At 28.9% G+C, this 23028-nt stretch overlaps 7 protein-coding genes across 8 annotated transcripts in view; 4 read left to right on the forward strand and 3 right to left on the reverse strand.

Moving 5' to 3' along the window:
- LOC134827696 (tubulin alpha-1 chain) overlaps nucleotides 1-23028 on the forward strand; it is a 76626-nt gene that overhangs the window by 46071 nt on the left and 7527 nt on the right. Inside the window, exon 1 of one of the 2 annotated variants that reach the window (XM_063840461.1) lies at nucleotides 8947-8957. The exons of the other annotated variant lie outside the window; for it this stretch is intronic. The gene's annotated coding sequence lies outside the window, so the exon portion shown is untranslated. Of the gene's footprint in view, nucleotides 1-8946; nucleotides 8958-23028 lie in introns of those variants that run through there. 2 annotated transcript variants of the gene reach the window in all.
- LOC134827697 (peptidyl-prolyl cis-trans isomerase E) lies at nucleotides 8971-10098 on the reverse strand. The gene is made up of 3 exons (XM_063840462.1): nucleotides 9875-10098; nucleotides 9192-9814; nucleotides 8971-9133 (listed from the first exon to the last, which is right to left on the reverse strand). The coding sequence occupies exons 1-3, from the start codon at nucleotides 10031-10033 to the stop codon at nucleotides 8989-8991; spliced, it is 927 nt and encodes a 308-aa protein (XP_063696532.1). The 5' UTR covers nucleotides 10034-10098; the 3' UTR covers nucleotides 8971-8988.
- LOC134826901 (uncharacterized) lies at nucleotides 12397-13316 on the forward strand. The gene is made up of 3 exons (XM_063839405.1): nucleotides 12397-12646; nucleotides 12704-12952; nucleotides 13023-13316. The coding sequence occupies exons 1-3, from the start codon at nucleotides 12479-12481 to the stop codon at nucleotides 13170-13172; spliced, it is 567 nt and encodes a 188-aa protein (XP_063695475.1). The 5' UTR covers nucleotides 12397-12478; the 3' UTR covers nucleotides 13173-13316.
- On the forward strand, nucleotides 13253-14791 carry LOC134828179 (uncharacterized). The gene is made up of 4 exons (XM_063841181.1): nucleotides 13253-13291; nucleotides 13536-13702; nucleotides 13759-13876; nucleotides 13934-14791. Exons 1-4 carry the CDS (start codon nucleotides 13253-13255, stop codon nucleotides 14789-14791), a joined length of 1182 nt encoding a protein of 393 aa, XP_063697251.1.
- On the reverse strand, nucleotides 14818-15932 carry LOC134830887 (proteasome subunit beta type-5). The gene is made up of 3 exons (XM_063844501.1): nucleotides 15704-15932; nucleotides 15447-15645; nucleotides 14818-15382 (listed from the first exon to the last, which is right to left on the reverse strand). Exons 1-3 carry the CDS (start codon nucleotides 15848-15850, stop codon nucleotides 14874-14876), a joined length of 855 nt encoding a protein of 284 aa, XP_063700571.1. The 5' UTR covers nucleotides 15851-15932; the 3' UTR covers nucleotides 14818-14873.
- Nucleotides 17452-19966, forward strand: LOC134827695 (coatomer subunit delta). The gene is made up of 4 exons (XM_063840459.1): nucleotides 17452-17559; nucleotides 17673-18825; nucleotides 19442-19553; nucleotides 19610-19966. Exons 1-4 carry the CDS (start codon nucleotides 17557-17559, stop codon nucleotides 19902-19904), a joined length of 1563 nt encoding a protein of 520 aa, XP_063696529.1. The 5' UTR covers nucleotides 17452-17556; the 3' UTR covers nucleotides 19905-19966.
- LOC134827698 (GATA zinc finger domain-containing protein 1) lies at nucleotides 19960-20767 on the reverse strand. Its single transcript, XM_063840463.1, has 2 exons — nucleotides 20481-20767; nucleotides 19960-20424 (listed from the first exon to the last, which is right to left on the reverse strand). Exons 1-2 carry the CDS (start codon nucleotides 20719-20721, stop codon nucleotides 19991-19993), a joined length of 675 nt encoding a protein of 224 aa, XP_063696533.1. The 5' UTR covers nucleotides 20722-20767; the 3' UTR covers nucleotides 19960-19990.

Raw genomic sequence — 23028 nt, forward strand, 5'->3', positions numbered from 1 at the left:
TATAACATGCTTATTACAATCAAAAAAAAAATACTTGAAAAATCTTATAAAAAGTAAATATTTAAAAATAAAAATTAAGAATATTTACCTTGACCTGCCATGCCATGTCGGGCGAGCACGAATCTTTCTTAAATATCTTATTTTGTTGGAAAAAATGCTTTTTATTCATGAAATTTTTTCATTATTAATTTTATTAAAATACTTACCAAACGTCCTTTATAGAGTTCCATGTAAATCGTTGTTACATAACTTCAATTGCTCGTTATTTGGAGAGTACCTAACGAGAGACACAAAAGTGAAACAATAAATTATTGAAATTCTTTTGTCTTGTCTCGAAAGTAGTGCACTAAATTCAAATTAGGTGACTGATGCTCATTACCTTTAAAAAAAAAGCAACTGCAGAAAAAAACAAGAGGAAAATAAATAAAGAGATCATCATCAATCTATTAGTGAGGTGAGTTGTTGAACATGAATCAGGTTAGGTCACGACATGCACACTCCGCACACGTTTCGAGTCGCCTCTCGCTACAAGATTGATGATTGACAAGAAGATGCTGCGATGAAGACATAAATGAAGTTGTTTGATACTTCAAAGAATTGCGCCAATTTTTTTTTCGCTGAGCAAGGAACTACTTTGGATATTTCGAAATTTTCACGTAAGTATACAAAATTTATGAACATGCAAATTTTTTAGAATTATTCACGAATAAAATTATTATTGTTATTATTATATTTTAATGCCCGAATAGTAACAAAATGCATTAGTAAGTCCAATTTATATACTTTATACCTATTTTAATGTGAATTTCAGCATAAGCGACAAAACGTGAACGAGAAAAGTTAATTTAATTTTATGTGTTGAAACACTTCTTTACTCGAAAGCTCGCGAGATATGTGACTCATTTTACATAACATAGACAATAATTTTTATTATTTTATTTTCTTCCTTAACCCTTTTTAATATACAACTTCTCTCGTCAAAAAACCACGAGGGCGAGAGTATGTCAAAAAATCACCGTAAACTCATTACTTTAACATTATGCACGATTCTTTTTTTTATAAAAAGCAAAAAAAACTAATGACTTGATATTAGAAATTTTTGCATACTTGGTTAGCATAACAAAAGAAAACTAAAAGTGATCAAACAAAGATATTACTTTATTACATTCTCTCGTTGGCTTTTTTTCGTAAGGAACGTGCCAAACAAGTCCAAATGAAGTAAAATGCAGTTAATGTTTAGTCTAGCCGAGTAATGGAATTGTACTTTAAGGAAATGTAGAAAACATAATTTTTTTATGAACATAATCAGTGTGTGTGTGTTGTGAACAATAACTACGCGCAGTGCCAGTGTAACAAATAAGCACTTAGTATAATCGTGATCTATCGCAAAAATTGAATATTATTGGGGAGATTTATGATTAACGTTGTGAGATTAATCGATTTTTTTATTTTTATTATTTTTTAGGTTTAATTTTTTTTTCAAGGGGTAGATTCTGATTTTGGTTTTGGAAAAATTTTGAATTTATAGACAAGAGTGAAAGCGTTCTGAAGAGCAAATTTCATTATAATTTCTTAAAAGTAAAAGAAGAGTTCATCATAATTTTTCAATAAACTTAGAAACGAAGATCTCGAAAAAATATAAAATGGAGCAAATTAAGACAAAATAAAGCTTAATGTGTTCTAAAGAATATTCAGTTTCTTAAAATACTTAAATTAATATCGAACCCTTATTTTTATACTATTTTTTTATATTTAGTAATTTTTTTTTGTTTTTGTAATAATAATTTAGTTGAGTTAAAATTGTTTTTGTTCGTCATTTTATTTTATTTGTCTATACTAAATCTGCTTCGTTTAGAAAAGTATTTAAACTATTGAAAAAAGGAATACTTCATGTTTCATCTCTGCTAATTCAAAACTTTTATGTTTCACTTTATGAACTCAGATCGCGTGTTGCTCGAAGATATGGGTTACTAAATAACTATATCCCGGATTTGGATTAGCAATAAAAGCAAAATAAAACAAAACGTCATATTAATTATACGTAGTCAATACCAATTAAATTCAATAGGAAGTTACTCTACATATTTCTTTTAAACATGTGAGTGACTCGTCTGTGAACGATTTGAGATGTAGGTCACGAGACTAACGCACGAGGTTAACGAATGGATGATGAGGGACTCATGACATTCTTGAAGATTATGCAATTTAATTTGAATATTGTGAAAGCAATGGTGAGTGGGTTAGTCACACGTTTTTCTCGTTCCTGATAAGATAACTTTTGAAACTTTAATTGTTTAATAGAGTTCATTCATAGATCACTTTGAGATTAGAATCTCCCAAACAACCACATGTGGTTCAATTCTTAGTTTTTTGAATATATAAATACTTTCAAAACGCTCATTAACCTGCTGCTGCTCTTAAATTCCTCCGTATCCAATATATTAAAATAATAATAGAGGCAATAACAATCAAAACATTGCACTGTACAGTAGTGCATAGTAATAATAATCATGATATCTAAAATAATAATTTGTTCAATAGCTGGCAGTAATATGAATTTGATTGCATTTGAACGAGAGACTGTTCGTTTTTTGTTTAAATATTTGAACAAATATCTGCAATATTCATCTCTCTTGTAATATATTTAAAATTATTATGAATATATTGCAAATATATTTAATTTATTACAAACAAAGAAAATTTTACAATAACAACTTGAACGACACCGGTAGTCAAGTACAATATTTATGCTTATCAACTAAACTGCGAGTAAAAGCATAACGTAAAGAACTGACTACATGACTTGGTGCAACTGTCACTTTGTTTTACATGTCTTTTTTACTAAACCAGTAGTAGTTACGCCAATCGCACTCATTAGATAGAGAGAAAGAATGCTTGTTGTGTGGTTGGTAGTCACAGTCTTTCAAATAATGGGAGGTAATGACTGTTTATGGCTTTCTTGATTATTATTGTTATTATTTTGCATTTCATTCGGGGGAGACACCACACTATTGCAACGACATTTAAACACATGTGATGTTGTTTTAATTGTCGGGACAAGATTAATGTTGACAGTTTTCTTTCTGGTTGTTTTGTATGAAATTGTCGATGTAATCGATATTTTTTGGTGTGTAATTTTGTGTCGATTCTTTTGTTGTTTCGCTGTTATGTTTTGTGTCAGTGGTAAAGTAAATGTATGTCATTAGGTCCTATGGTTTTCACTTTTCATTACTTTAATTGTTAAGTAATTTAAGTTAATTGAAGTAGAGTTAGGTGAGTCTTGAAAAGGGAGAGTTTTGATTGTTTTTTTCTTCTAATATAATGAAATTGATTTTTTTTTTTGTTAGACTTCCTGAATATTTAGTTATTTTTTTGTATATTTTTTTTAAATAAATTTTTTATAATTTAATAAACAGATAGAAATTTCCAATTTTAATCAATTTCTTTTTTTTTTATTTAAATATTTAATTGTTTTTTAATTTTAATATTTGTTTAAAGCAATAGAATAAATATTGAAATAATTTAAGAAATGAAAATTTTATAATTTAATCAATTTAATTTAATTTTTTTAATTTTTTAATAAATAATTTTTTTTTAATATTGAGATTTGTTTGAAAAAAAAATTATTTATTAAATTAAAAATTATTTTTTTATGAATTTTAATTAAATAAAATTATTAATTTATAAAATTATTTCTTTAATTTATCAATAAATTTTTCAATTACTATTTCTTGAATATAATTCAGTTTTAATTTATTTTAAAAGTTGTAATTTATTTTTTTTTTATGGAAAAGTAATTATTTATTTTTATTCAATAAATTTTTAATTCAATAAAAAATTGTAAGTATATTTTTTTTTAATTTTTAATAAATAGAAAAATTATTACAATTTTTTAAATTTTTGATAAATTATTTTTTTTTTAATTTTCAAGAAAATTAGTAACTTTAGATTTTTTTAAAAGGATTTATCTCATTTCAACTCTAACATTTATCTAAAACACACAAAAGACTTCAATGCCTCATAGAAAACGAAAAATCATTAATTTTCCTTTGCAACACAATTCTAACATGTTATTTTATGAACAGTGCGAAAATCAATCACAACTAACAAGTCTCATAAATTTCGTGCCTCTACATCCCTTCCTGGTTATGTAATCTCGTAAAACATCTAAATAAGCACTTTTCAATCTCTTACAATTATTTTTATTATACCCCATTATGATATTTTTCCTAATAGATTACTCGAAACACTCACATTTGCTTGTCGGATTGTTAATAAAATGATTATGTTTTAATCCTCCCACATCGTTGAAGGTAACAAGCAGACAAGACAATCATATATGCTGGATGAAGAAATATAGAAAGAACAAATACATGATTGACTAAATAATGTACTTGTTTGCACATATTTTATGTTTTATGTGAGAAACACTGAAAAATCGAGGAAAAAAAATAACAATAGCGGTGTTCTAGTTGTCTGTAGACATGCATTTATGACAAAGTTGTTGAAATCCGAACGAAGGTTAAGAATATCGTGAAAACAAAAGCGTTGCATGTCTGGATTTTCTCTCGACTGCTTGAAACGCATGACGGAAAGGAAAGTTCGCCAGATGTCCATACAAAAGTTATTTATAGCCATTTTCCTGCACACAAAATAATAATTGTTAACACTAAAACGTCATATATTTTGCAATCTTCAACGCTACACACAATTCGCGCTTGTCTTATGCTCACTTTAAATTAATACACCGAGGAACATTCATTCATCGAACGAGCTGCTGTGTTGCTTACCTGTAACAATAGTAACTCTAAGAAAAAAAATCAGTATAAACATCATAGGAGGTAGATACGAAACGGAGACAGTCGCTCGTTGAATGCACATAACAATAGTTGTAATAGAGTGTATTGTTGAATTTACCTTTATTTGCACGGACACAAGTTACACGCGAAAAGTTGTATATTTTTACAATAAAGGAACTATTTTAATATGTTTGTGGTGCATTATGGTTTCGATATTTGTCGAGTGAACATCTGATCCGCGAGTGCAAAAAAATAATAAAAAATTTCCTCATTATTGTCTTTTTATAATTTAATTGTATGGTAAAGAAATAAAAAAAATGTTTTAAAAAATAATAATTAAGTTATTAGTGCAACAAAAATTGTGTAAACAAATTATTTTATTACAAAAATAAAATTTGTCTTACACAAAAAAAAAATAATAATTAAAAATATAAAAAGAATTAAAATTTGTACAAAATAAACTATAGCAATTATTATTATTGTTCACAATATATAATTAATTTAATAAATGAAAAGATACAAAAAAATATTTATAATAATTATTAAGGAAAAAGGGTGTTTGTGATGTGTAACATAAAATTAATTTTTATGTAATCTAAGTGGTATTTAATTTATTATTTTTATTTAATAAAAAAGTAAGAGTTTTATTTTATATTTTCAATTAACTTTTTTTATTTATTTTCTTTCAAATTATTTTTTTTATTAAAAATATTTTTTATTTTTTTTCACTCGTTTCTCGTAATATTCAAAATCATCAAAATAATTTTTCTTAAAAAAAAATTTTTTTTTTTTTATAAAAATATTTTTTTTTATTTTTTATCAGAAAAAATAATTTAATTATTTTTTTTTTAAAGCAATAAAATATATTAAAAAAATTTAGTAAATTAAATATTAATGTTTATTATTTAATAATATTTTATGCTCATTAAAAATTTTAAAAAATATTATATAACTTTTAATGCTATATTTTTTTATTTATTAAAAAAAAATATTTTTATATTTTTTGAAAAAATCCAAAATATTAAAATTAATGAGCACTCCAATTATTTTTTCCATATAAAAAATTTAAACATAAAAATTTAAATTCAACAAACATCAATCATCATAATAATAACAACAACACAAAAATAATGTTAACAATAGTTTTATGTAAAATTATACAAAAACTATATAATGATATATATGATAAAGAACGAATGTTACCGCCAACAAGGTGAGAACTATTCATATAAAAAATAATTGTACCTACTATTTATTATTTTTTACAACCGTTTTATCTTTCATTCATTCATTCAAAAAAAAAAAAATTAGCAACAGAAAACAATTATTATTATTTTTTTTATTATTTTATAAAAAAAATGTTTTTTTTTGTATTTGTTGCTAATTTTTAGTCTTGTGCAAATAAAAAATTAAATAAAGATCATCTCTGAAGAAATATTGTCTCAAAAAAATTCATGTCACTTAATATATTTTATATAAATTCATTTAATTGAAAAAATATGTTTCACACTTTTTTTGTGCGTCACAAAAAAAATAAAACATCAAGATTATTGTTCACGATAAAATCTTGTATTTTTTTATTTTTATTTTATTAGCTTGAATTACATTCGAATTCTTTGCTATTTTATCCGAAAATCGTTCATGCATATCTGCTTAAAAAATATACAAATAAAATTTTTATTTATTTAAAAACCTTGTAGAAAAAAGCCATGTGTGATATTTGTTTATTTAAATTCAATTTTTTCAATTGTTGGTTTAAAGAACGATATTTCCTTTGAACTTGCATTGTCAATTTATTTTGAAAAGTGTTCAAATCAAATCAAGTTCATTTTTCATAATTTTATGTGGCATGGCAGGCACTTTGCTTCAGATCAAAACAAAATGATATCCATTTCAGTTAAGGTAAATTTTAATTATGTTTGATCAAGCGCAGTCATGACCGTTTATGTCTAAACACGATTTAAATTTTATTTTATTTTATTAACATATATCAATAAATGTAACAAAAAATGAATGAGTTTTTTTTATTTATTTCATGAATGGAAATTATTTTTCATAAGGGCCATCAATCATTGAAAATATTAAAAAAATATTTATCTTGAAATTAATATTAATTTATTTTTTATCGTATGTTGAATAAATAATTAATAAAAAAAATTAAAAAAATAAATTTAAAAAAAATAATATAATTAAAATTAAATAAATTACATAAAAAAAATATTTGAAAATATAAAAAATTAAAATTTATTAAAAAAAAAAATTTTTAATCTGGAAAATTCTGTTAAATCAAAAAAAAAATCATTAGAGTAACTTCTGGATTTTTTTAATTATTATTTTTTAACTTGCAATACTTCAACAATTGTATGAGAATTAATGAATAAAAGAAAAAACTTAATTATTTGCTCTAGATAATTATATTATTTCATACAGAAATTTTTCTTTTAACACCTATTCATCTCTTTTTTTGTGCCTCTAACGTTAATTTTTCTATAATATTCAATTAGTTGTTGCAAAAGATAGCGAGACAGCAGTAATTTACTGGATTATTCATTAAAAAAGAGTTAAAGTTAACAATAATAATAAAATATTTGGATTGAAAACCACTCGAAATATCTTTATTATTGCTAATTTTTTAATGTTTTCCAACGTTTACGCGTCGAACATAATAATGTCACTCCAATAAAATATGCAAAAATGTTGAGCAAAGTTCAATTAAGCAGTTTGCTGAAAAAAACATAAAATCGTTTAATCAATAATAATAATAATAACAAATAGTAATAATAATAATGATTATCATTAACAAATTTATTATCTCGCCGCTAAATTACAAATCTCCATTGCACGCGAGAAAAATTTTATTTTGAAAGTATTTGAATTTATTGAATAAAATTTTGCATACGATGCGAACGAAATAAAATAAAATAATTAAAATTAAATAGAATCCATTGAAAAATCAGCCCGTTTTTATTTACGGTTATGAATCGTGAATTACACAAGAAACGCGAGATGAACAAAAAAGACTGAGAATTGCTTTTGTTTAATGATCCGAGCGCAATCTCATCTGAATACGAGAAGCCGATGAACATTCACATGCTTCAAGATGATGGTTATTGCTTGTCTGACACAGTAAACTCGTTTCTCGCCATAAATTGTAGTTTTTTCGTAAAAATATATGAAGAACAGTTTCATTCTCTTTGAAAATTTTAATTTTTCAATTGAATCATTGTTGAGCATGTAATTTATTGTCCTGTCGCGAACTGACATCGCAAAAATGTGAAAATTAATTTTTTGACAAGAACGAGAGTTGTCTCAGCGGGAAGTTTTGTAAAACAGAAGTTATTTTAACTTCAAACGTGGCGTAATTCAATTATTCAATTTTTGTTATTAACACTTCAGTTGAGAAATTTTTTGACTTTTTTGAAACCCTTTACTCGCATGAATCATCGAAAAATTTGAAAAATTGTAATTTTATGAATTTTTAGAGCGAACGCATCCATTTAATAAAAGCAATTAATTTGCTCGGTTGTTTAATGCGTTTTTCGTGAGGTAAAGTGATTTATAAGGAATTTTTTGAGTAAACATTAGCAAGAAGTCGGTTATGTTCATCTTGTTTGGTTTAAAGTTACATGTTTTTATATTGAGCACTCCTCTATTAATTTTAATTTTTTTTTTATTAAATTTAAATATTTTAATTAATTTTTTAAAATATTAAATTCAATTAATTTTTTAAAGAATTTTAAATGAATTTTTTTTTAAATTCTGAATGAAATTTTTAAAATTAATTCAAATTAATTAATTCAAAATTAATTTTTTCTTCGAAATGCGGTAAAAATTGAATACAAAAGTTATTTAAAAAATTTAAAAAAAAAATAATTTAAAAAATTATTCAAATAAAATAAATGAAAAAAAAAAAATTTAATTTACTTAAATTTTTTAAATTTTTTTTTTTAAATTAAAAATCAAATAAAAAATATTTTGAAAAATCAAAATATTTTAAAAAATTTTAAAAAATAATTTTAAAAAATTAAATTATTTTAAAAAATTTTATAAAAATCGATTTTTGCTTGAAAAAATTAAAAATTATTATTAAAATTCGCAAAAAATTCCCCAAAAGCAAAAAATTAACATTTTAATAAACTGAGCCTTCAAAAATCAATCAAAATTCATCAAGTATGAAAATAATTAAAATTTATTTCAATTCTCCGCACGCTTGTATGACAATCTTTTGTGAAGGCGTACCGCTTTTCGACCCACACTTTTCCATTTTTCGCACTACGTCGGCACCGCTGATGACATGACCAAATACCACATGTTTATTATCGAGCCAATCCGTCCTAAAAACAAAAAAATAATTTAAAAAATTTTAATTTTACTCTTCAAGGATCATCTTACTTTGCTGTCGTAATGAAAAATTGCGATCCATTGGTGTTTGGCCCGCTATTTGCCATTGAAAGTGTTCCAAAGCGATTGTGTTTCAAAGTAAAATTTTCATCAGCAAATTTTTTGCCGTAAATTGATTTGCCTCCTGTGCCATTGCCGGCTGTGAAATCGCCTCCTTGACACATAAACTCGGGGATAATTCGGTGAAATGAACTTCCTTTGTAACCAAATCCTTGTTCACCCGTGCAAAGTTGACGGAAATTTTCTGCAGTTTTTGGACAAACATCGTGTCTCAAGAGCATGATAATTCGACCTGCGTCACTTCCGCCTATCCGGATGTCAAAGTAAACTTGAGGATTTTTGTCTTTTGTTTCTTCGGGTTGTTTTGTTTCCGTAACGCCTCCTGTTTCGCCCGCATTGGGAGCAGCTGGATCAGATTCTTTTTGTTCTTTGTCTTTAAGAGTCGCGCCTGCATGTTCTTGTAACCATTGATCATCCTTCCAAACGGGCTTATTGCTATTCAACATATTTCCCATTCGTTGAGGTTTTGCTGAATTTGCTCGAATTGTCCTTCCACACAACTCAGCATTGTCCATGTTATCAATTGCTGCGCCGGCATCTTCACCCGTTTCAAACTAAAATACGAAAAAACAATTTTAATTAAAGATTTTTAACTTTTTAAAAGAAATTCTTACTTGAATGAAAGCAAAACCTCGATGTTTTTGTGTCTCGTAATCGATTGGCATTTGAATTTCCGTGATATCGCCAAAGGGAATGAACGCATCGTTCAATAACTTTTCAGTTACTTCATCAGCTAAGCCTCCAACGTAAATTGTTCGTTTATCGTTTGCCATTTTACGGAGAAAAAACACAATAATAACTGTTCAAAACGTTTGCCGGTGTTTGTTTACAAAATACAAATTCAAGAATCGAAAAGAGGGTTCTGTTCAGAATTTTTACTCAGATGTATTTGACTCAACATTTGAAAAAAATTACGTTAAACTCAGTGGTTGGCGTGAACTTTAAAAAATTTAAAAGGAAATAAATCAACAATAAAGTCATTTAATTATAATCCGCAAAACTTGAAACAACAATAATTGTAACACAAATGTGAGAAGGTCATGGCACAGCGGTAACATGTAATAAGATAATTCCGTTCATAAATCACATTCAAAAGTGTTTGCTTGAAACTTTTCGTAAGTTTAGTCATATAAGCGCTTTTATGAATTTTTTTTAATAATTACAATTTTTTTATAAAATTTTACAAAAATTAATTCGAATAAAATAATTTATAAGAATTTACTTAAAAATTTTCAATCAAAGAGTTTTTATAGGATCAATAGTAGGATCAATAATTGAACTTTTTTCTAAAATGTTACTTTAAACATTCATACAATATAGAACAGTCGCATTTGAAATTATCTTGAGTAATAAGATCAATAAAGCCACATTTTTGTTAAATTTGTTAGTTGTACATTGAACGAACAGAAACCTCTTTCCTTCAACTTTCCTCAAAGAATGCCCTGAAAAAAAAATAAATAATAACATAATTTTCGTCAACGCCGCACTTTAATCTCATATTACCTTTTTTTATCTCGTTTTTTTATATTTTGAATGTTATATAACACTCATGTATCATGTCATTTAACTATTAGCACTTTTTTTTTCGGAAACTCGACATTTGTTTGTTTAAACAGTGCATTACATGTGAAATTGCGTGTGATTGATTATGCATTGTTAATTTTATGGTTGATTCAAAACAAAACTACACACCGCGAAAAGCGAGACAATTATTTATAATTAATATGTTTATGTCTACTATGCAATTTTTAACGATGGATTAAGTAACATTAAATGTAACATAAAAGCTTCTGCTCGCAATTTATGTGTGACTATTCGCAAATACTTCTCAATATTTATTGGAATCATTGTGCAGCGCGTTTTATTATTTTATAATAATAAACATTAAATATGATGCAAACTAATATTTACGACTTTATACTACTTTACATATTATTACAAATTAAAACTGGATGAACACAAGAATAATTTTATAAAATGTGAACAATAATAATAAAAGCATATCAATACAAAGTTAATAATAATAAACGAAAATCTTTAAGACCATATGTAGATATAATGTAATTTATGATAAAATTACATACAATATAATAATATAGTCATTATTACGCCAGATTTGAATGAATGTAAAGCTATCATAAAAAACTCAACTGACAAAGTATTAATAAAAAAGCGGTGATTACAAACATTTTCGAAGCTCACAACGATTAATTTTACACAATGGAGATACATTGCAAAGTGAATGTTCAGCGGATTATCATCATTCTTCAGGTGAGTGTAAAACAGTAATATAATATAAAGTAAATTAAATAATGGTTAATTATTGTATTGAAAAAAAAAAAACATTAATGAAATAGTTGTCTGAAAGCTTTTTCAACGCGAAGTACATATTCGGTAGTATTTTACAAAATTTGTATTTAATGATGTGATGAGAGACAATTTATTGATGGAATGAAGAAAAAGTGTCGTTTGTTGCTTATTTTTTAGTTAATGCGGAAATTTATACATTTTCATTCCGGGGATGTTTTTATTCAGGTGTATTGAAAAAGTAAATAAATATTAAGTGTGAGAAAAAAAAAATCTTTTTTTTGCAATGTAAAAAAAATCTTAAATAAAATATGTTAAATTTTAATTATTTTTTCAAAAATGTTTGTATATTAAAAAATAAATTATAAAATAAAAAAGTTTAATTAAAATTTAATTTTAAATAAATAAAACCAAATTTTTAAAATTTATTATTATATTGAATGATATTAAATTTATTATTTTTTTTTTATTTTTTTTTGCAAATAAAAGAATTAATTTTTATTTTAAATAATTTTTATTCAAATGAAATATTTTTTAAAATCATTTATAAAAATTTATTTCACGATCCAAAATATTTTAAATTATTAAATTTTAAAAATTTTGTTTAATTTAATTTTTAATTTTTGAGTTCTTATAAAATAAAATAAATTTGGTAATAAATTCAAAATATTTTTTTTTAATATTAAATTTTTTTTAAAAAATTTAAATAAATATTTTTCATAAATATTAATTAAATAAATATTAATAATTTTTCATAAAATAACGGAACGTATAAAATGAACAGCAAAAATACATGTTAAAAAATTCCTCAAACAAACTTGCGATTGTGACTGAGGGTTATGTGAGTTGTCATTATTTACATTCACCTGAATAAAAAAAAAAGTTTAACTCATCACTTTTCAACACGAAACATGATCCTCAATTGCATTTGTTCCCGCATCAAATCCATCTTTCTGACATTTTTGGGTCTTTTTAAACGTGCCCTATGTATCATTAATCGACGACGGCCCTCCGACAGTCATTTCGAGCCATTAGAAACAATAAGTATAGTTCGAACGAACAACTACAGCAACACAAAGGTAAGAATTTTTTCGCAATTTTTGACATAAAACTTACAAATTCTTTTTTATTTTTAGGAAAAAGATTGGAATACATGGGACGACACGCCACGAACAGTCGAAGAGCACATTGAAAAATATCGCGAAAAGTTAGCGAAACCCCCAACGCCGACAGAAGTCGCTCAAGAACCGGATTTCTTCGCAATGGAAGGTCTCGTACCGAAAATCATAAAACAGGAAAAAATCTTAATCGCCACAAATGATAATGAAACGCCGCAGAATAATAATTTTTCACGTTTACAAGCTACTGCCGATATCGCTGTGAATGTAAAAAAATTTATTTTTTGATAATTTTTGTTAAAAAAATAATTTTTAAAATTTTTTCATTAATTTTTAGAGCGAACTTAAAGACTGGGAAGAACTTGAGCAACAAGGATGGGAAGAAGCTGATGACGAAAGTACAAAACAGATGATCCGTGAAAAGCGTAAAGAGCTTCGACATCAACAGAGACAGCAACAACAGGGAGCTTATGGCGGGAGACGATAGTTTCATCCTAATTTTAAATTTATTTTTATTCCTACATTCACTCAAAAATACCCTAAAAATCAATTTTTTAGTCAGATACGATGTGCAATTCCATGTTTTGTTTGAAATATGAGAGTTATGTTCACGAATTAATAAATAATTTGTAAAAATATTGAAAATTTATGAAGTTTGAATCTTAACTTTTAAGAAAATTTAAAAAAAAATAAATTTTAATTTTTTTCAAATTTATTTTTAAAAAACATTTTTAAATTTAAAAAAAATTAAATTAAATTTAAATTTGAAATTAAGAAAAAAATATAAATTTTAATTAAAATTTAATTTATTTGATTAGGTTTTAATTAATTTTTTAAAATTTTTTTACAGATTTTTATCGCTGTAACTTCCTCAATCGAAACTCCCGAGCCATCTTCCGTTCTGAGACCAAGAGAATACAATCCCCATCCTTATGAACATGGAGAGTTTGATCATTTGAACAAAGTTGAAGAAAGTATCGACCACAATCGTTACAAATTTTTGGAAAATTTGTATAAGTAAGAATATTTTTTACAAAAATCACAAAATTTTAATTAAAAATTTATTTTTTTAGTCAAGCTCCCATTCAATTTCCGAAAAATGATCCAAGCCCGCCACGAAAACTATCAAATCCTTATGAGAAAATTGCTTTGAGAGAACGCCCACGCAAAACTCATCGATTTTCAGGACATGTAAGTCAAAATTTAGTCGATTTTTGTAAAAATTTTATAATTTTTTGTCATTTTTAGGACAATCAAATTCTTCCAACGGCTTACAGCGCTTTAGCTCGTCACGCAAAAAAAGTTTTGAACAACAAAGTTGACGGAAATCACATCGACGACTATTACTACGACGATGAATTAACATCACAAGCCTCTCATCAACACCCCGACAAGAAACATTACGCCTTTTCTTACACCGTAAAGGACAAAGCTTCAGGCGATGACTTTTCCCATACGCAACAACAAGTCAACGGCGCCGTTAAAGGCAGTTACAAAGTCCAATTACCCGACGGCAGGATGCAAATTGTCAGTTACATCGCCGATCACAACGGATATCGCGCCGATGTCAAGTACGAGAACGAACACGGGCAAATCGTTGAATCGTCAGCAGCTCCCGCAGCGCCTGTTCATCATCATCCGCATCACGAACCGCAAGAATATTCGTACGAACAACCTCAGGAACCGAATCCGACGGCATATTATCATCACACAGCTCCCGTTTTGAACGTTAAAATTCATAGTTATCAAACAGCGCCGCATAAACAGCACATTTTGAACACTCATGCAATCCCGTCGACGCCAGCACCAACAGTTCCTGCCTATTATGGATCAACTACGGGTGTTCCGTTGCAAATTCAATCGAATCATCTGCTTGAAGGACCTTCTACGACGCCAATTCCGCAATATTCGTACCCGTCACAGCCTTCTTACGTCAATAAAGAGTCGCTTTATGACTTTTACGACTACGATGGGGGCAGCAACGGGTATGTCGCGATACAAGAAACTCCCAAATATCGAAGGTCCAGCGAAAAGAGCGAAGGAAAAGTGCTGAAAAAAGGTCGTGGTTTGCTAAAATATAAAGATACGACGGAAAAAAGTATTTAAAATATGTAAAAATTTTAGATTTTTTTTAAGAGAACATTTTTTTTTAATTTTTCGTAATAAAAAACTCATGACAGCCCACTTATTAAGCAGATAAACCTAAACGTTGTTTCTTTTCATCCTGATATTTGAAGTGCAAGTCCATGCAATCTTCGTTACTGATGTTTATCCATCCGGAGGGCTTGATGTGATAAACACGGACGATACCTCCCGAGTAGGCATCGCGATGTGTGGCGTGATAAATCGCACGGCGACCCAAATCTTGCGCTGCTTCATCCGTCAAATTCCATTTGTAGCCCGAATCTAAGACGCCGTAAGCGTAAATCGAGCCAGAACCAACGGAAAATACTTTGCCAGGGGTTCGGGTGCCTTCAGAGTCGATATAGTACAATTGGGGTCCGCGTTTGTCGTAACCAGCTAACATCATTCCCATGCTCAAGCCAGTTCCTTTATAATAGTAAACGATGTTGCTCATGATTTTTGAGGCAGCAGCAACGGAAATTCGCTCTTTGTTGCGCAATTCGAAGAGACGACACTCTTTGGCGAGAACACGATCCCAATAAACGCAGTCAGCGGCGCCTCCAGCAAGGGTTCCTTTAAAGAAATTCTTTGAAAATTAAGAAAAATTGAATTTAGGCTTCAAAAAATAATTATTTACCTAACAAATACTCGTTAATTTCGACAATTTTCTTCATTGATTGCGATCCGATGAATTGTCCGCCAGTTGCGCGAGAGTCGACTGCTAAAATAACTCCGCCTTGGAAGCGAAAACCAAGAGTTGTTGTTCCGTGGTCGAAATCTATCTTTATTCCGTCTTTTTCGCCGCTCGCTTGGAGTTGGGCGAGGCCTTGCATGGGCTGAAAATTAGTTTTTAGTGAAAATTAAATTTAAGCAAAAGTTTAAGGAAAAACTTACATCTTGAAATGGAGGAGCTGCAAGAACCATTCCGTTTTCCAAGTTTGAGGTTGAATTTAGCATTTCGCGTTGGAAATCGTTTGTTTGGAAACCAAATGAAGGGAAGGCTTCACTCGTTGAGAAGCCACAAACGTCAGCAAGAGCCATATTTTAATGATAAATTACAAATTTAACCGGAAAAATTACTTGCTAGCTGAAGAATGAGTTGCGATTTTGTGTTTTGACAGCTTGTTGGAGTGACAAATGACAGAAAAAGGTTGAATTAGGTAGCGAATTTTGTTAAGGTATGTGTTTGTTAAGGAAATATATTGTTTAATTTTTTAAGTTTTTAAATTAAAAAATATTTGTTATAAAAAAAAAATTGTTCTGAAAACTAAATCAAAAACTGTATCAAAGCAATTTTTGTCAAATCTTGCTCCAAATGGATAAAAATTTATCAGAGGGGATTTATCATTTTTAATCATTTTATAACTTAAAACTATGAAAAAATTGAAATTGAAAAAAATTTTTTTTTGACATAGTTTTGTTTTGAAAACTAAATCAAAAACTGTGTCAAAAACTATGTCAAAGCCATTTTTGTCAAATCTTGCTTCAAATGGATAAATATTTGTCAAAGGGCTCTAATTTATCATTTTTAATCATTTTATAACTCAAAACTGCCAAAAAATTGAAACTGAAAAAAAAATTTTTCTTTGACACAGTTTTGATTTGAAAACTAAATCAAGAGCAAAACTGTGTCAAAAACTATGTCAAAAACTGTGTCAAAGCAATTTTTGTCAAATCTTGCTCCAAATGGATAAATATTTGTCAGAGGGCTCTAATTTATCATTTTTAATCATTTTATAACTCAAAACTGCCAAAAAATTGAAACTGAAAAAAAAAATTTTCTTTGACACAGTTTTGATTTGAAAACTAAATCAAGAGCAAAACTGTGTCAAAAACTATGTCAAAAACTGTGTCAAAGCAATTTTTGTCAAATCTTGCTCCAAATGGATAAAAATTTGTCAAAGGGCTCTAATTTATCATTTTTAATCATTTTATAACTCAAAACTGCCAAAAAATTGAAACTGAAAAAAAATTTTTCTTTGACACAGTTTTGATTTGAAAACTAAATCAAGAGCAAAACTGTGTCAAAAACTATGTCAAAAACTGTGTCAAAGCAATTTTTGTCAAATCTTGCTCCAAATGGATAAATATTTGTCAGAGGGCTCTAATTTATCATTTTTAATCATTTTATAACTCAAAACTGCCAAAAAATTGAAACTGAAAAAAAATTTTTCTTTGACACTGTTTTGATTTGAAAACTAAATCAAGAGCAAAACTGTGTCAAAAACTATGTCAAAAACTGTGTCAAAGCAATTTTTGTCAAATCTTGCTCCAAATGGATAAATATTTGTCAGAGGGCTCTAATTTATCATTTTTAATCATTTTATAACTCAAAACTGCCAAAAAATTGAAACTGAAAAAAAAAATTTTCTTTGACACAGTTTTGATTTGAAAACTAAATCAAGAGCAAAACTGTGTCAAAAACTATGTCAAAAACTGTGTCAAAGCCGTTTTTGTCAAACTTTGCTCCAAATGAATAAAAATTTGTCAGGGGTTCTAATTTATAATTTTTAATCATTTTATAACTTAAAACTATAAAAAATGAAATTAAGTTTTTAAAGTTTAATTTTATATTTAGAATTTTTCTTCGGACTCAATTTCTGATCAAAAACAATGTAGAATGTGCATACAACGAAACTTGACATTTAATTGTACACATCATCAGTACGAAAATTTCATCAACATTCACGATTTTTAGGATTTTACGTGAATTTTAGACCACATACTGAAGATAAAACACACGAAAAATGGTAAAAACTGTTCCTTAAACTTGAAAATGTTCAAAAAATTTATCAACTTAATGAATTTTTCAAAATTTCAAACAATTTTAACCTTGACCAAAATCAATTTTCTCATCTTTCAGGTCCTCATTGCATCCGCTGTCTGCACAAAAGCAGGCAAGACAATTGTTTCAAGACAATTTGTTGAGATGTCAAAAGCTCGTATCGAAGGCCTGCTCGCTGCTTTCCCAAAGTTGATGACTTCTGGCAAGCAACACACCTTCGTGGAAACTGATTCCGTGCGTTACGTGTACCAACCGATGGAAAAATTGTACATGTTGCTCATCACAACGAAGGCCAGCAACATTCTTGAGGATTTGGAAACGTTGCGTCTCTTTTCGAAGGTCATTCCCGAATATTGTCGCTCGTTGGAGGAAAAAGAAATTGTCGATAACGCCTTCAACTTGATTTTCGCCTTTGACGAGATCGTAGCGCTTGGATATCGCGAATCCGTCAATTTATCGCAGATCAAAACTTTTGTCGAGATGGATTCGCACGAAGAAAAAGTTTATCTCGCGGTTCGTCAAACGCAAGAACGCGAAGCGAAACAACGAATGCGCGAAAGAGCGAAAGAACTTCAACGTGCCCGCTTGGAATCGCAAAAGAAAGGCTTGGGAATGGGTCGAAGCAGTGGCGGATACACGACAGGATCATCCGAAGGCTTTGGTAACTCGGGCGGCGGCATGTCAAGTTCAAGCGGCATGTCAGGCATGTCGATGGGCATGGGAGAAATCACAAAACCGGCGCCTGCGAAACCAGCTCCGTCACGAAATGCATTGAAACTCGGCGGAAAGAATCGCGATGTCGATACTTTTGTCGATCAACTCAAGAGCGAGGGGCAACAAGTGACGAATTTGACGCCAGCTGCTGTCGCATCGCAAATTGTCAAGCCAAAAGTCGTTTCGGATGTGCACACGGAAGCTGTTCACTTGAAAATGGAAGACAAATTGACTATTCGTACGGGCAAAGATGGGGGCGTGCAACAATTTGAGCTTTCGGGCATGCTTACGTTACGAATCACGGATGAAAAGTTTGGAAGGATTCGTGTGCATTTGGAAAATGCGGATCAGAGAGGCATTCAGTTGCAAACGCATCCAAATGTCGATAAGGAATTGTTCAGAAATCGCCATCAGATTGGCTTGAAAAATCCCGCAAAGCCATTCCCGTTGAACACGGATGTTGGAGTGCTCAAATGGCGTCTCCAGACAACAGATGAAAGTGCATTACCATTGACGAGTGAGTAATTTTTTGCCTTTTAAAGTTGTTTTAGAAGAAAATTTGAGTTATTTGAATTAAAAAAGAAAATATTAAAATAAAATTGAATTTTTGAATTAATTAAAAATTAATTTTTTAATAAAATTAATTTGAATTAGTTATTTTAATTTTTGATTAAATTATTTTTTAAATTGTAATTAAATTAAATTATTCTTATTTAATTATTTTTTAATTTAATTTATTTAATTTAAATTTATTTTAATTAAAAAAAAAATTCAGTGCAATTTTCATTCAAATAATTAAAAAAATTAAATTTTCATTAAAAATTATTTTTTTTTATTAATAAAAATTCACTTCAAGGTTCAATAAAATTATTTTTTTAATGGAGAATTTTTAGAATTATTTTCTAATTATTTTAGAAGAAATCTAAAAATTTTTAACTAATTTTTTTACACAAAATAAAAAACTCTTTTTTTTTTAAAAATCATTTTTAAAACATTTTTAAGTCAAATTAAAAAAAAAAATGAAAATAATAAAAATTTTCTCAAAAAATTTTAGTATTTTTAAAAAAATTCAACATTTCACGAAACAAATTTTGTCTAAAATTATTTTTAAAACGAATTTTTCATAATTTCAGTCAATTGCTGGCCCTCTGAAAACGGCGAAGGCGGATGCGACGTCAACATCGAATACGAATTGGAACACACGAGACTCGAATTACGTGACGTTTCGATCTCAATTCCTCTTCCGTGAGTAATTTCCTTCCCCAAAAACTGAACAAAACTAATTTTAATTGAATTTTCAGAATGAATTCCACGCCATCCGTTGCCGAATGCGAAGGCGATTACACGCACGACTCTCGCAAACACGTCTTGCATTGGAATTTGCCCGTTGTCGATGCCTCCAACAAAGCCGGCAGCATGGAATTCAGCGTTCCCGCATCCATTCCAGCGGATTTCTTTCCGCTCGAGGTGTCGTTTGTGTCGAAAAATCCCTATGCTGATCTAAAATTGCACGACGTTGTCATGGTAGACGACGAAAATTCGGTAAAATTCTCGAGCGAGACTCTTTTGTACACGGAACGCTATGAAATTGTCTAAAAAAAACTAATTTTTTGTCTGCAATTGTATTCTTATCCAATAAAAATATTACTTCAAGTTTATTGAGATTTTTTACGAACTAAAATTTAAACAGTTGGCAAATTGGTCCATATGTAATTCGTGTGTTCTTTACTGCTAATGCCTTTATTTCGTGTCACCGACGGGTATGGCGTGTCTTTTGTCATGTAATAATCACTCGGAGCATGCATCACAAACTCCATCGACGATAATTTTCGCGGAATATCCTCTTCTGGTCCAATTAAATAGGTACACGGATCAAATTGTTCATTCGGATCGGGACTAAACTTGCTTGGGATGAGCCATGTGAGGAAAGCGCTTTTTTGCAAATACGTATCTGTCAAAAATCCCCGAACTTGAGCATAGTAGGTCTGATCTTTGGAGTCAACTAAAGCCACAATGTCGCCCTTTTGCATGTACATGTTGTTGTAAAATATCGTGTCGCTCGTGTAAGTTGTTGCCGTGATGGTTGGCGTCTTGAAAGGAGTCTTTTTGAAGATGCCTAAAAGCAAAAAAATCAAAATCAGGTTTAAAATATTTTTTGAGAGAATGTCTTACATCGTCGTCCCTTCCCTTTGGGCACAGAACTGTTACTTTTGCCAGCTCGAGTACTGCGGGTGGCTTTTCGATTCGTTTTTGTATTGGTTTCTTCGCTATCCGGCTCAGTTTTTTCCGTTTTCTCCTGACTTTCGTTCTTTTCGAAGCATTCCTGACAAAAAACGCCGAGCTCGAGGTTGCGCCAAAGAATCGATTCGGTTTTCTCGCATTGAACACATTTGGGGGGCTGTTTATATGGCATTTTTTGGAAATTTTTATTGAATTTGATGAAAATTTGGATTTTTAGGTACTTGAGATAAACAAAAGTGAGACGAATGAAAATGATAACATTAGGGATACAACTTTCAAAAAAAATTGTTAATTAAAAAATACGTAATTTTTATCTTGAGAGGCCATTTCATGATTTTAAACCTTGAAATTGATCAAAACTTATGGAAAATCTTTGGAGATGGTTCTCCTTAAAATTGAAAAATAAAAAATACGTAATTTTATCTTGAGAGCCCATTTGATGGTTTATGAGAAATTGAGTGCTTTGGAATGGTTCTCAAGCTTAAAAATTGAAAAATAAAAAATACGTAATTTTCATCTTGAGAGCCCATTTGATGGTTTATTGAAATTGATCAAAAATCATACAAAAGTGCTTTGGATGCCTTTCTGATGGTTCTCAAGCTTGAAAATTGAAAAATAAAAAATACGTAAAAAATACGTAATTTTCATCTTGAGAGCCCATTTGATGGTTTATGAGCTTGAAATTGATCAAAAATCATACAAAAGTGCTTTGGATGCCTTTCTGATGGTTCTCAAGCTTAAAAATTGAAAAATAAAAAATACGTAATTTTCATCTTGAGAGCCCATTTGATGGTTTATGAGCTTAAAATTGATCAAGAATCATACAAAAGTGCTTTGGATGCCTTTCTGATGGTTCTCAAGCTTAAAAATTGAAAAATAAAAAATACGTAATTTTCATCTTGAGAGCCCATTTGATGGTTTATGAGCTTGAAATTGATCAAAAATCATACAAAAGTGCTTTGGATGCCTTTCTGATGGTTCTCAAGCTTGAAAATTGAAAAATAAAAAATACGTAAAAAATACGTAATTTTCATCTTGAGAGCCCATTTGATGGTTCTGATGGTTCTCAAGCTTAAAAATTGAGCTTGAAATTGATCAAAATCATACAAAAGTGCTTTGGATGCCTTTCTGATGGTTTGCTTAAAAATTCAAGCTTGAAACGGTTTATGAGCTTGAAATGAAGAATCATACAAAAGTGCTTTGGATGATGGTTCTCCGTAATTTTCATCTTGAGAGCCCATTTGATGGATGAGCTTGAAATTGATCAAAAATCATTCTGATGGTTCTCAAGCTTAAAAATTGAAAAATAAAAAATACGTAATTTTCATCTTGAGAGCCCATTTGATGGTTTATGAGCTTGAAATTGATCAAGAATCATACAAAAGTGCTTTGGATGCCTTTCTGATGGTTCTCAAGCTTAAAAATTGAAAAATAAAAAATACGTAAAAAATACGTAATTTTCATCTTGAGAGCCCATTTGATGGTTTATGAGCTTGAAATTGATCAAGAATCATACAAAAGTGCTTTGGATGCCTTTCTGATGGTTCTCAAGCTTAAAAATTGAAAAATAAAAAATACGTAAAAAATACGTAATTTTCATCTTGAGAGCCCATTTGATGGTTTATGAGCTTGAAATTGATCAAGAATCATACAAAAGTGCTTTGGATGCCTTTCTGATGGTTCTCAAGCTTAAAAATTGAAAAATAAAAAATACGTAATTTTCATCTTGAGAGCCCATTTGATGGTTTATGAGCTTGAAATTGATCAAAAATAATACAAAAGTGCTTTGGATGCCTTTCTGATGGTTCTCAAGCTTGAAAATTGAAAAATAAAAAATACGTAATTTTCATCTTGAGAGCCCATTTGATGGTTTATGAGCTTGAAATTGATCAAAAATCATACAAAAGTGCTTTGGATGCCTTTCTGATGGTTCTCAAGCTTAAAAATTGAAAAATAAAAAATACGTAATTTTCATCTTGAGAGCCCATTTGATGGTTTATGAGCTTGAAATTGATCAAAAATCATACAAAAGTGCTTTGGATGCCTTTCTGATGGTTCTCAAGCTTAAAAATTGAAAAATAAAAAATACGTAATTTTCATCTTGAGAGCCCATTTGATGGTTTATGAGCTTGAAATTGATCAAAAATCATACAAAAGTGCTTTGGATGCCTTTCTGATGGTTCTCAAGCTTAAAAATTGAAAAATAAAAAATACGTAATTTTCATCTTGAGAGCCCATTTGATAATTTTTAAGCTTGAAATTGATCAAAAATCATACAAAAGTGCTTTGGATGCCTTTCTGATGGTTCTCAAGCTTAAAAATTGAAAAATAAAAAATACGTAAAAAATACGTAATTTTCATCTTGAGAGCCCATTTGATGGTTTATGAGCTTGAAATTGATCAAAAATCATACAAAAGTGCTTTGGATGCCTTTCTGATGGTTCTCAAGCTTAAAAATTGAAAAATAAAAAAAATAAAA

Source organism: Culicoides brevitarsis, chromosome 1 (genome assembly GCF_036172545.1).
Source record: "Culicoides brevitarsis isolate CSIRO-B50_1 chromosome 1, AGI_CSIRO_Cbre_v1, whole genome shotgun sequence".
Classification (NCBI taxonomy): Eukaryota; Metazoa; Arthropoda; class Insecta; order Diptera; family Ceratopogonidae; genus Culicoides; species Culicoides brevitarsis.

Bases quoted from the DNA above. Each gene is read 5' to 3' on its own strand.
- LOC134827697 (XM_063840462.1), bottom strand. From the start codon at position 10,033: ATGGCAAACGATAAACGAACAATTTACGTTGGAGGCTTAGCTGATGAA. The intron at 9,815-9,874 runs GTAAGAATTTCT...TTCGTATTTTAG, and splicing joins GAGGTTTTGCTTTCATTCAA to TTTGAAACGGGTGAAGATGC. The intron at 9,134-9,191 runs GTAAGATGATCC...TTTTGTTTTTAG, and splicing joins TTTTTCATTACGACAGCAAA to GACGGATTGGCTCGATAATA.
- LOC134826901 (XM_063839405.1), top strand. From the start codon at position 12,479: ATGATCCTCAATTGCATTTGTTCCCGCATCAAATCCATCTTTCTGACA. The intron at 12,647-12,703 runs GTAAGAATTTTT...TTTTATTTTTAG, and splicing joins ACAACTACAGCAACACAAAG to GAAAAAGATTGGAATACATG. The intron at 12,953-13,022 runs GTAAAAAAATTT...ATTAATTTTTAG, and splicing joins CTGCCGATATCGCTGTGAAT to AGCGAACTTAAAGACTGGGA.
- LOC134828179 (XM_063841181.1), top strand. From the start codon at position 13,253: ATGTGCAATTCCATGTTTTGTTTGAAATATGAGAGTTAT. The intron at 13,292-13,535 runs GTTCACGAATTA...ATTTTTTTACAG, and splicing joins GTTTGAAATATGAGAGTTAT to ATTTTTATCGCTGTAACTTC. The intron at 13,877-13,933 runs GTAAGTCAAAAT...TGTCATTTTTAG, and splicing joins CTCATCGATTTTCAGGACAT to GACAATCAAATTCTTCCAAC.
- LOC134830887 (XM_063844501.1), bottom strand. From the start codon at position 15,850: ATGGCTCTTGCTGACGTTTGTGGCTTCTCAACGAGTGAAGCCTTCCCT. The intron at 15,646-15,703 runs GTAAGTTTTTCC...ACTAATTTTCAG, and splicing joins CAGCTCCTCCATTTCAAGAT to CCCATGCAAGGCCTCGCCCA. The intron at 15,383-15,446 runs GTAAATAATTAT...ATTTCTTTAAAG, and splicing joins AATTAACGAGTATTTGTTAG to GAACCCTTGCTGGAGGCGCC.
- LOC134827695 (XM_063840459.1), top strand. The intron at 18,826-19,441 runs GTGAGTAATTTT...TCATAATTTCAG, and splicing joins AAGTGCATTACCATTGACGA to TCAATTGCTGGCCCTCTGAA. The intron at 19,554-19,609 runs GTGAGTAATTTC...TTGAATTTTCAG, and splicing joins TCGATCTCAATTCCTCTTCC to AATGAATTCCACGCCATCCG.
- LOC134827698 (XM_063840463.1), bottom strand. From the start codon at position 20,721: ATGCCATATAAACAGCCCCCCAAATGTGTTCAATGCGAGAAAACCGAA. The intron at 20,425-20,480 runs GTAAGACATTCT...TTTTGCTTTTAG, and splicing joins CAAAGGGAAGGGACGACGAT to GCATCTTCAAAAAGACTCCT.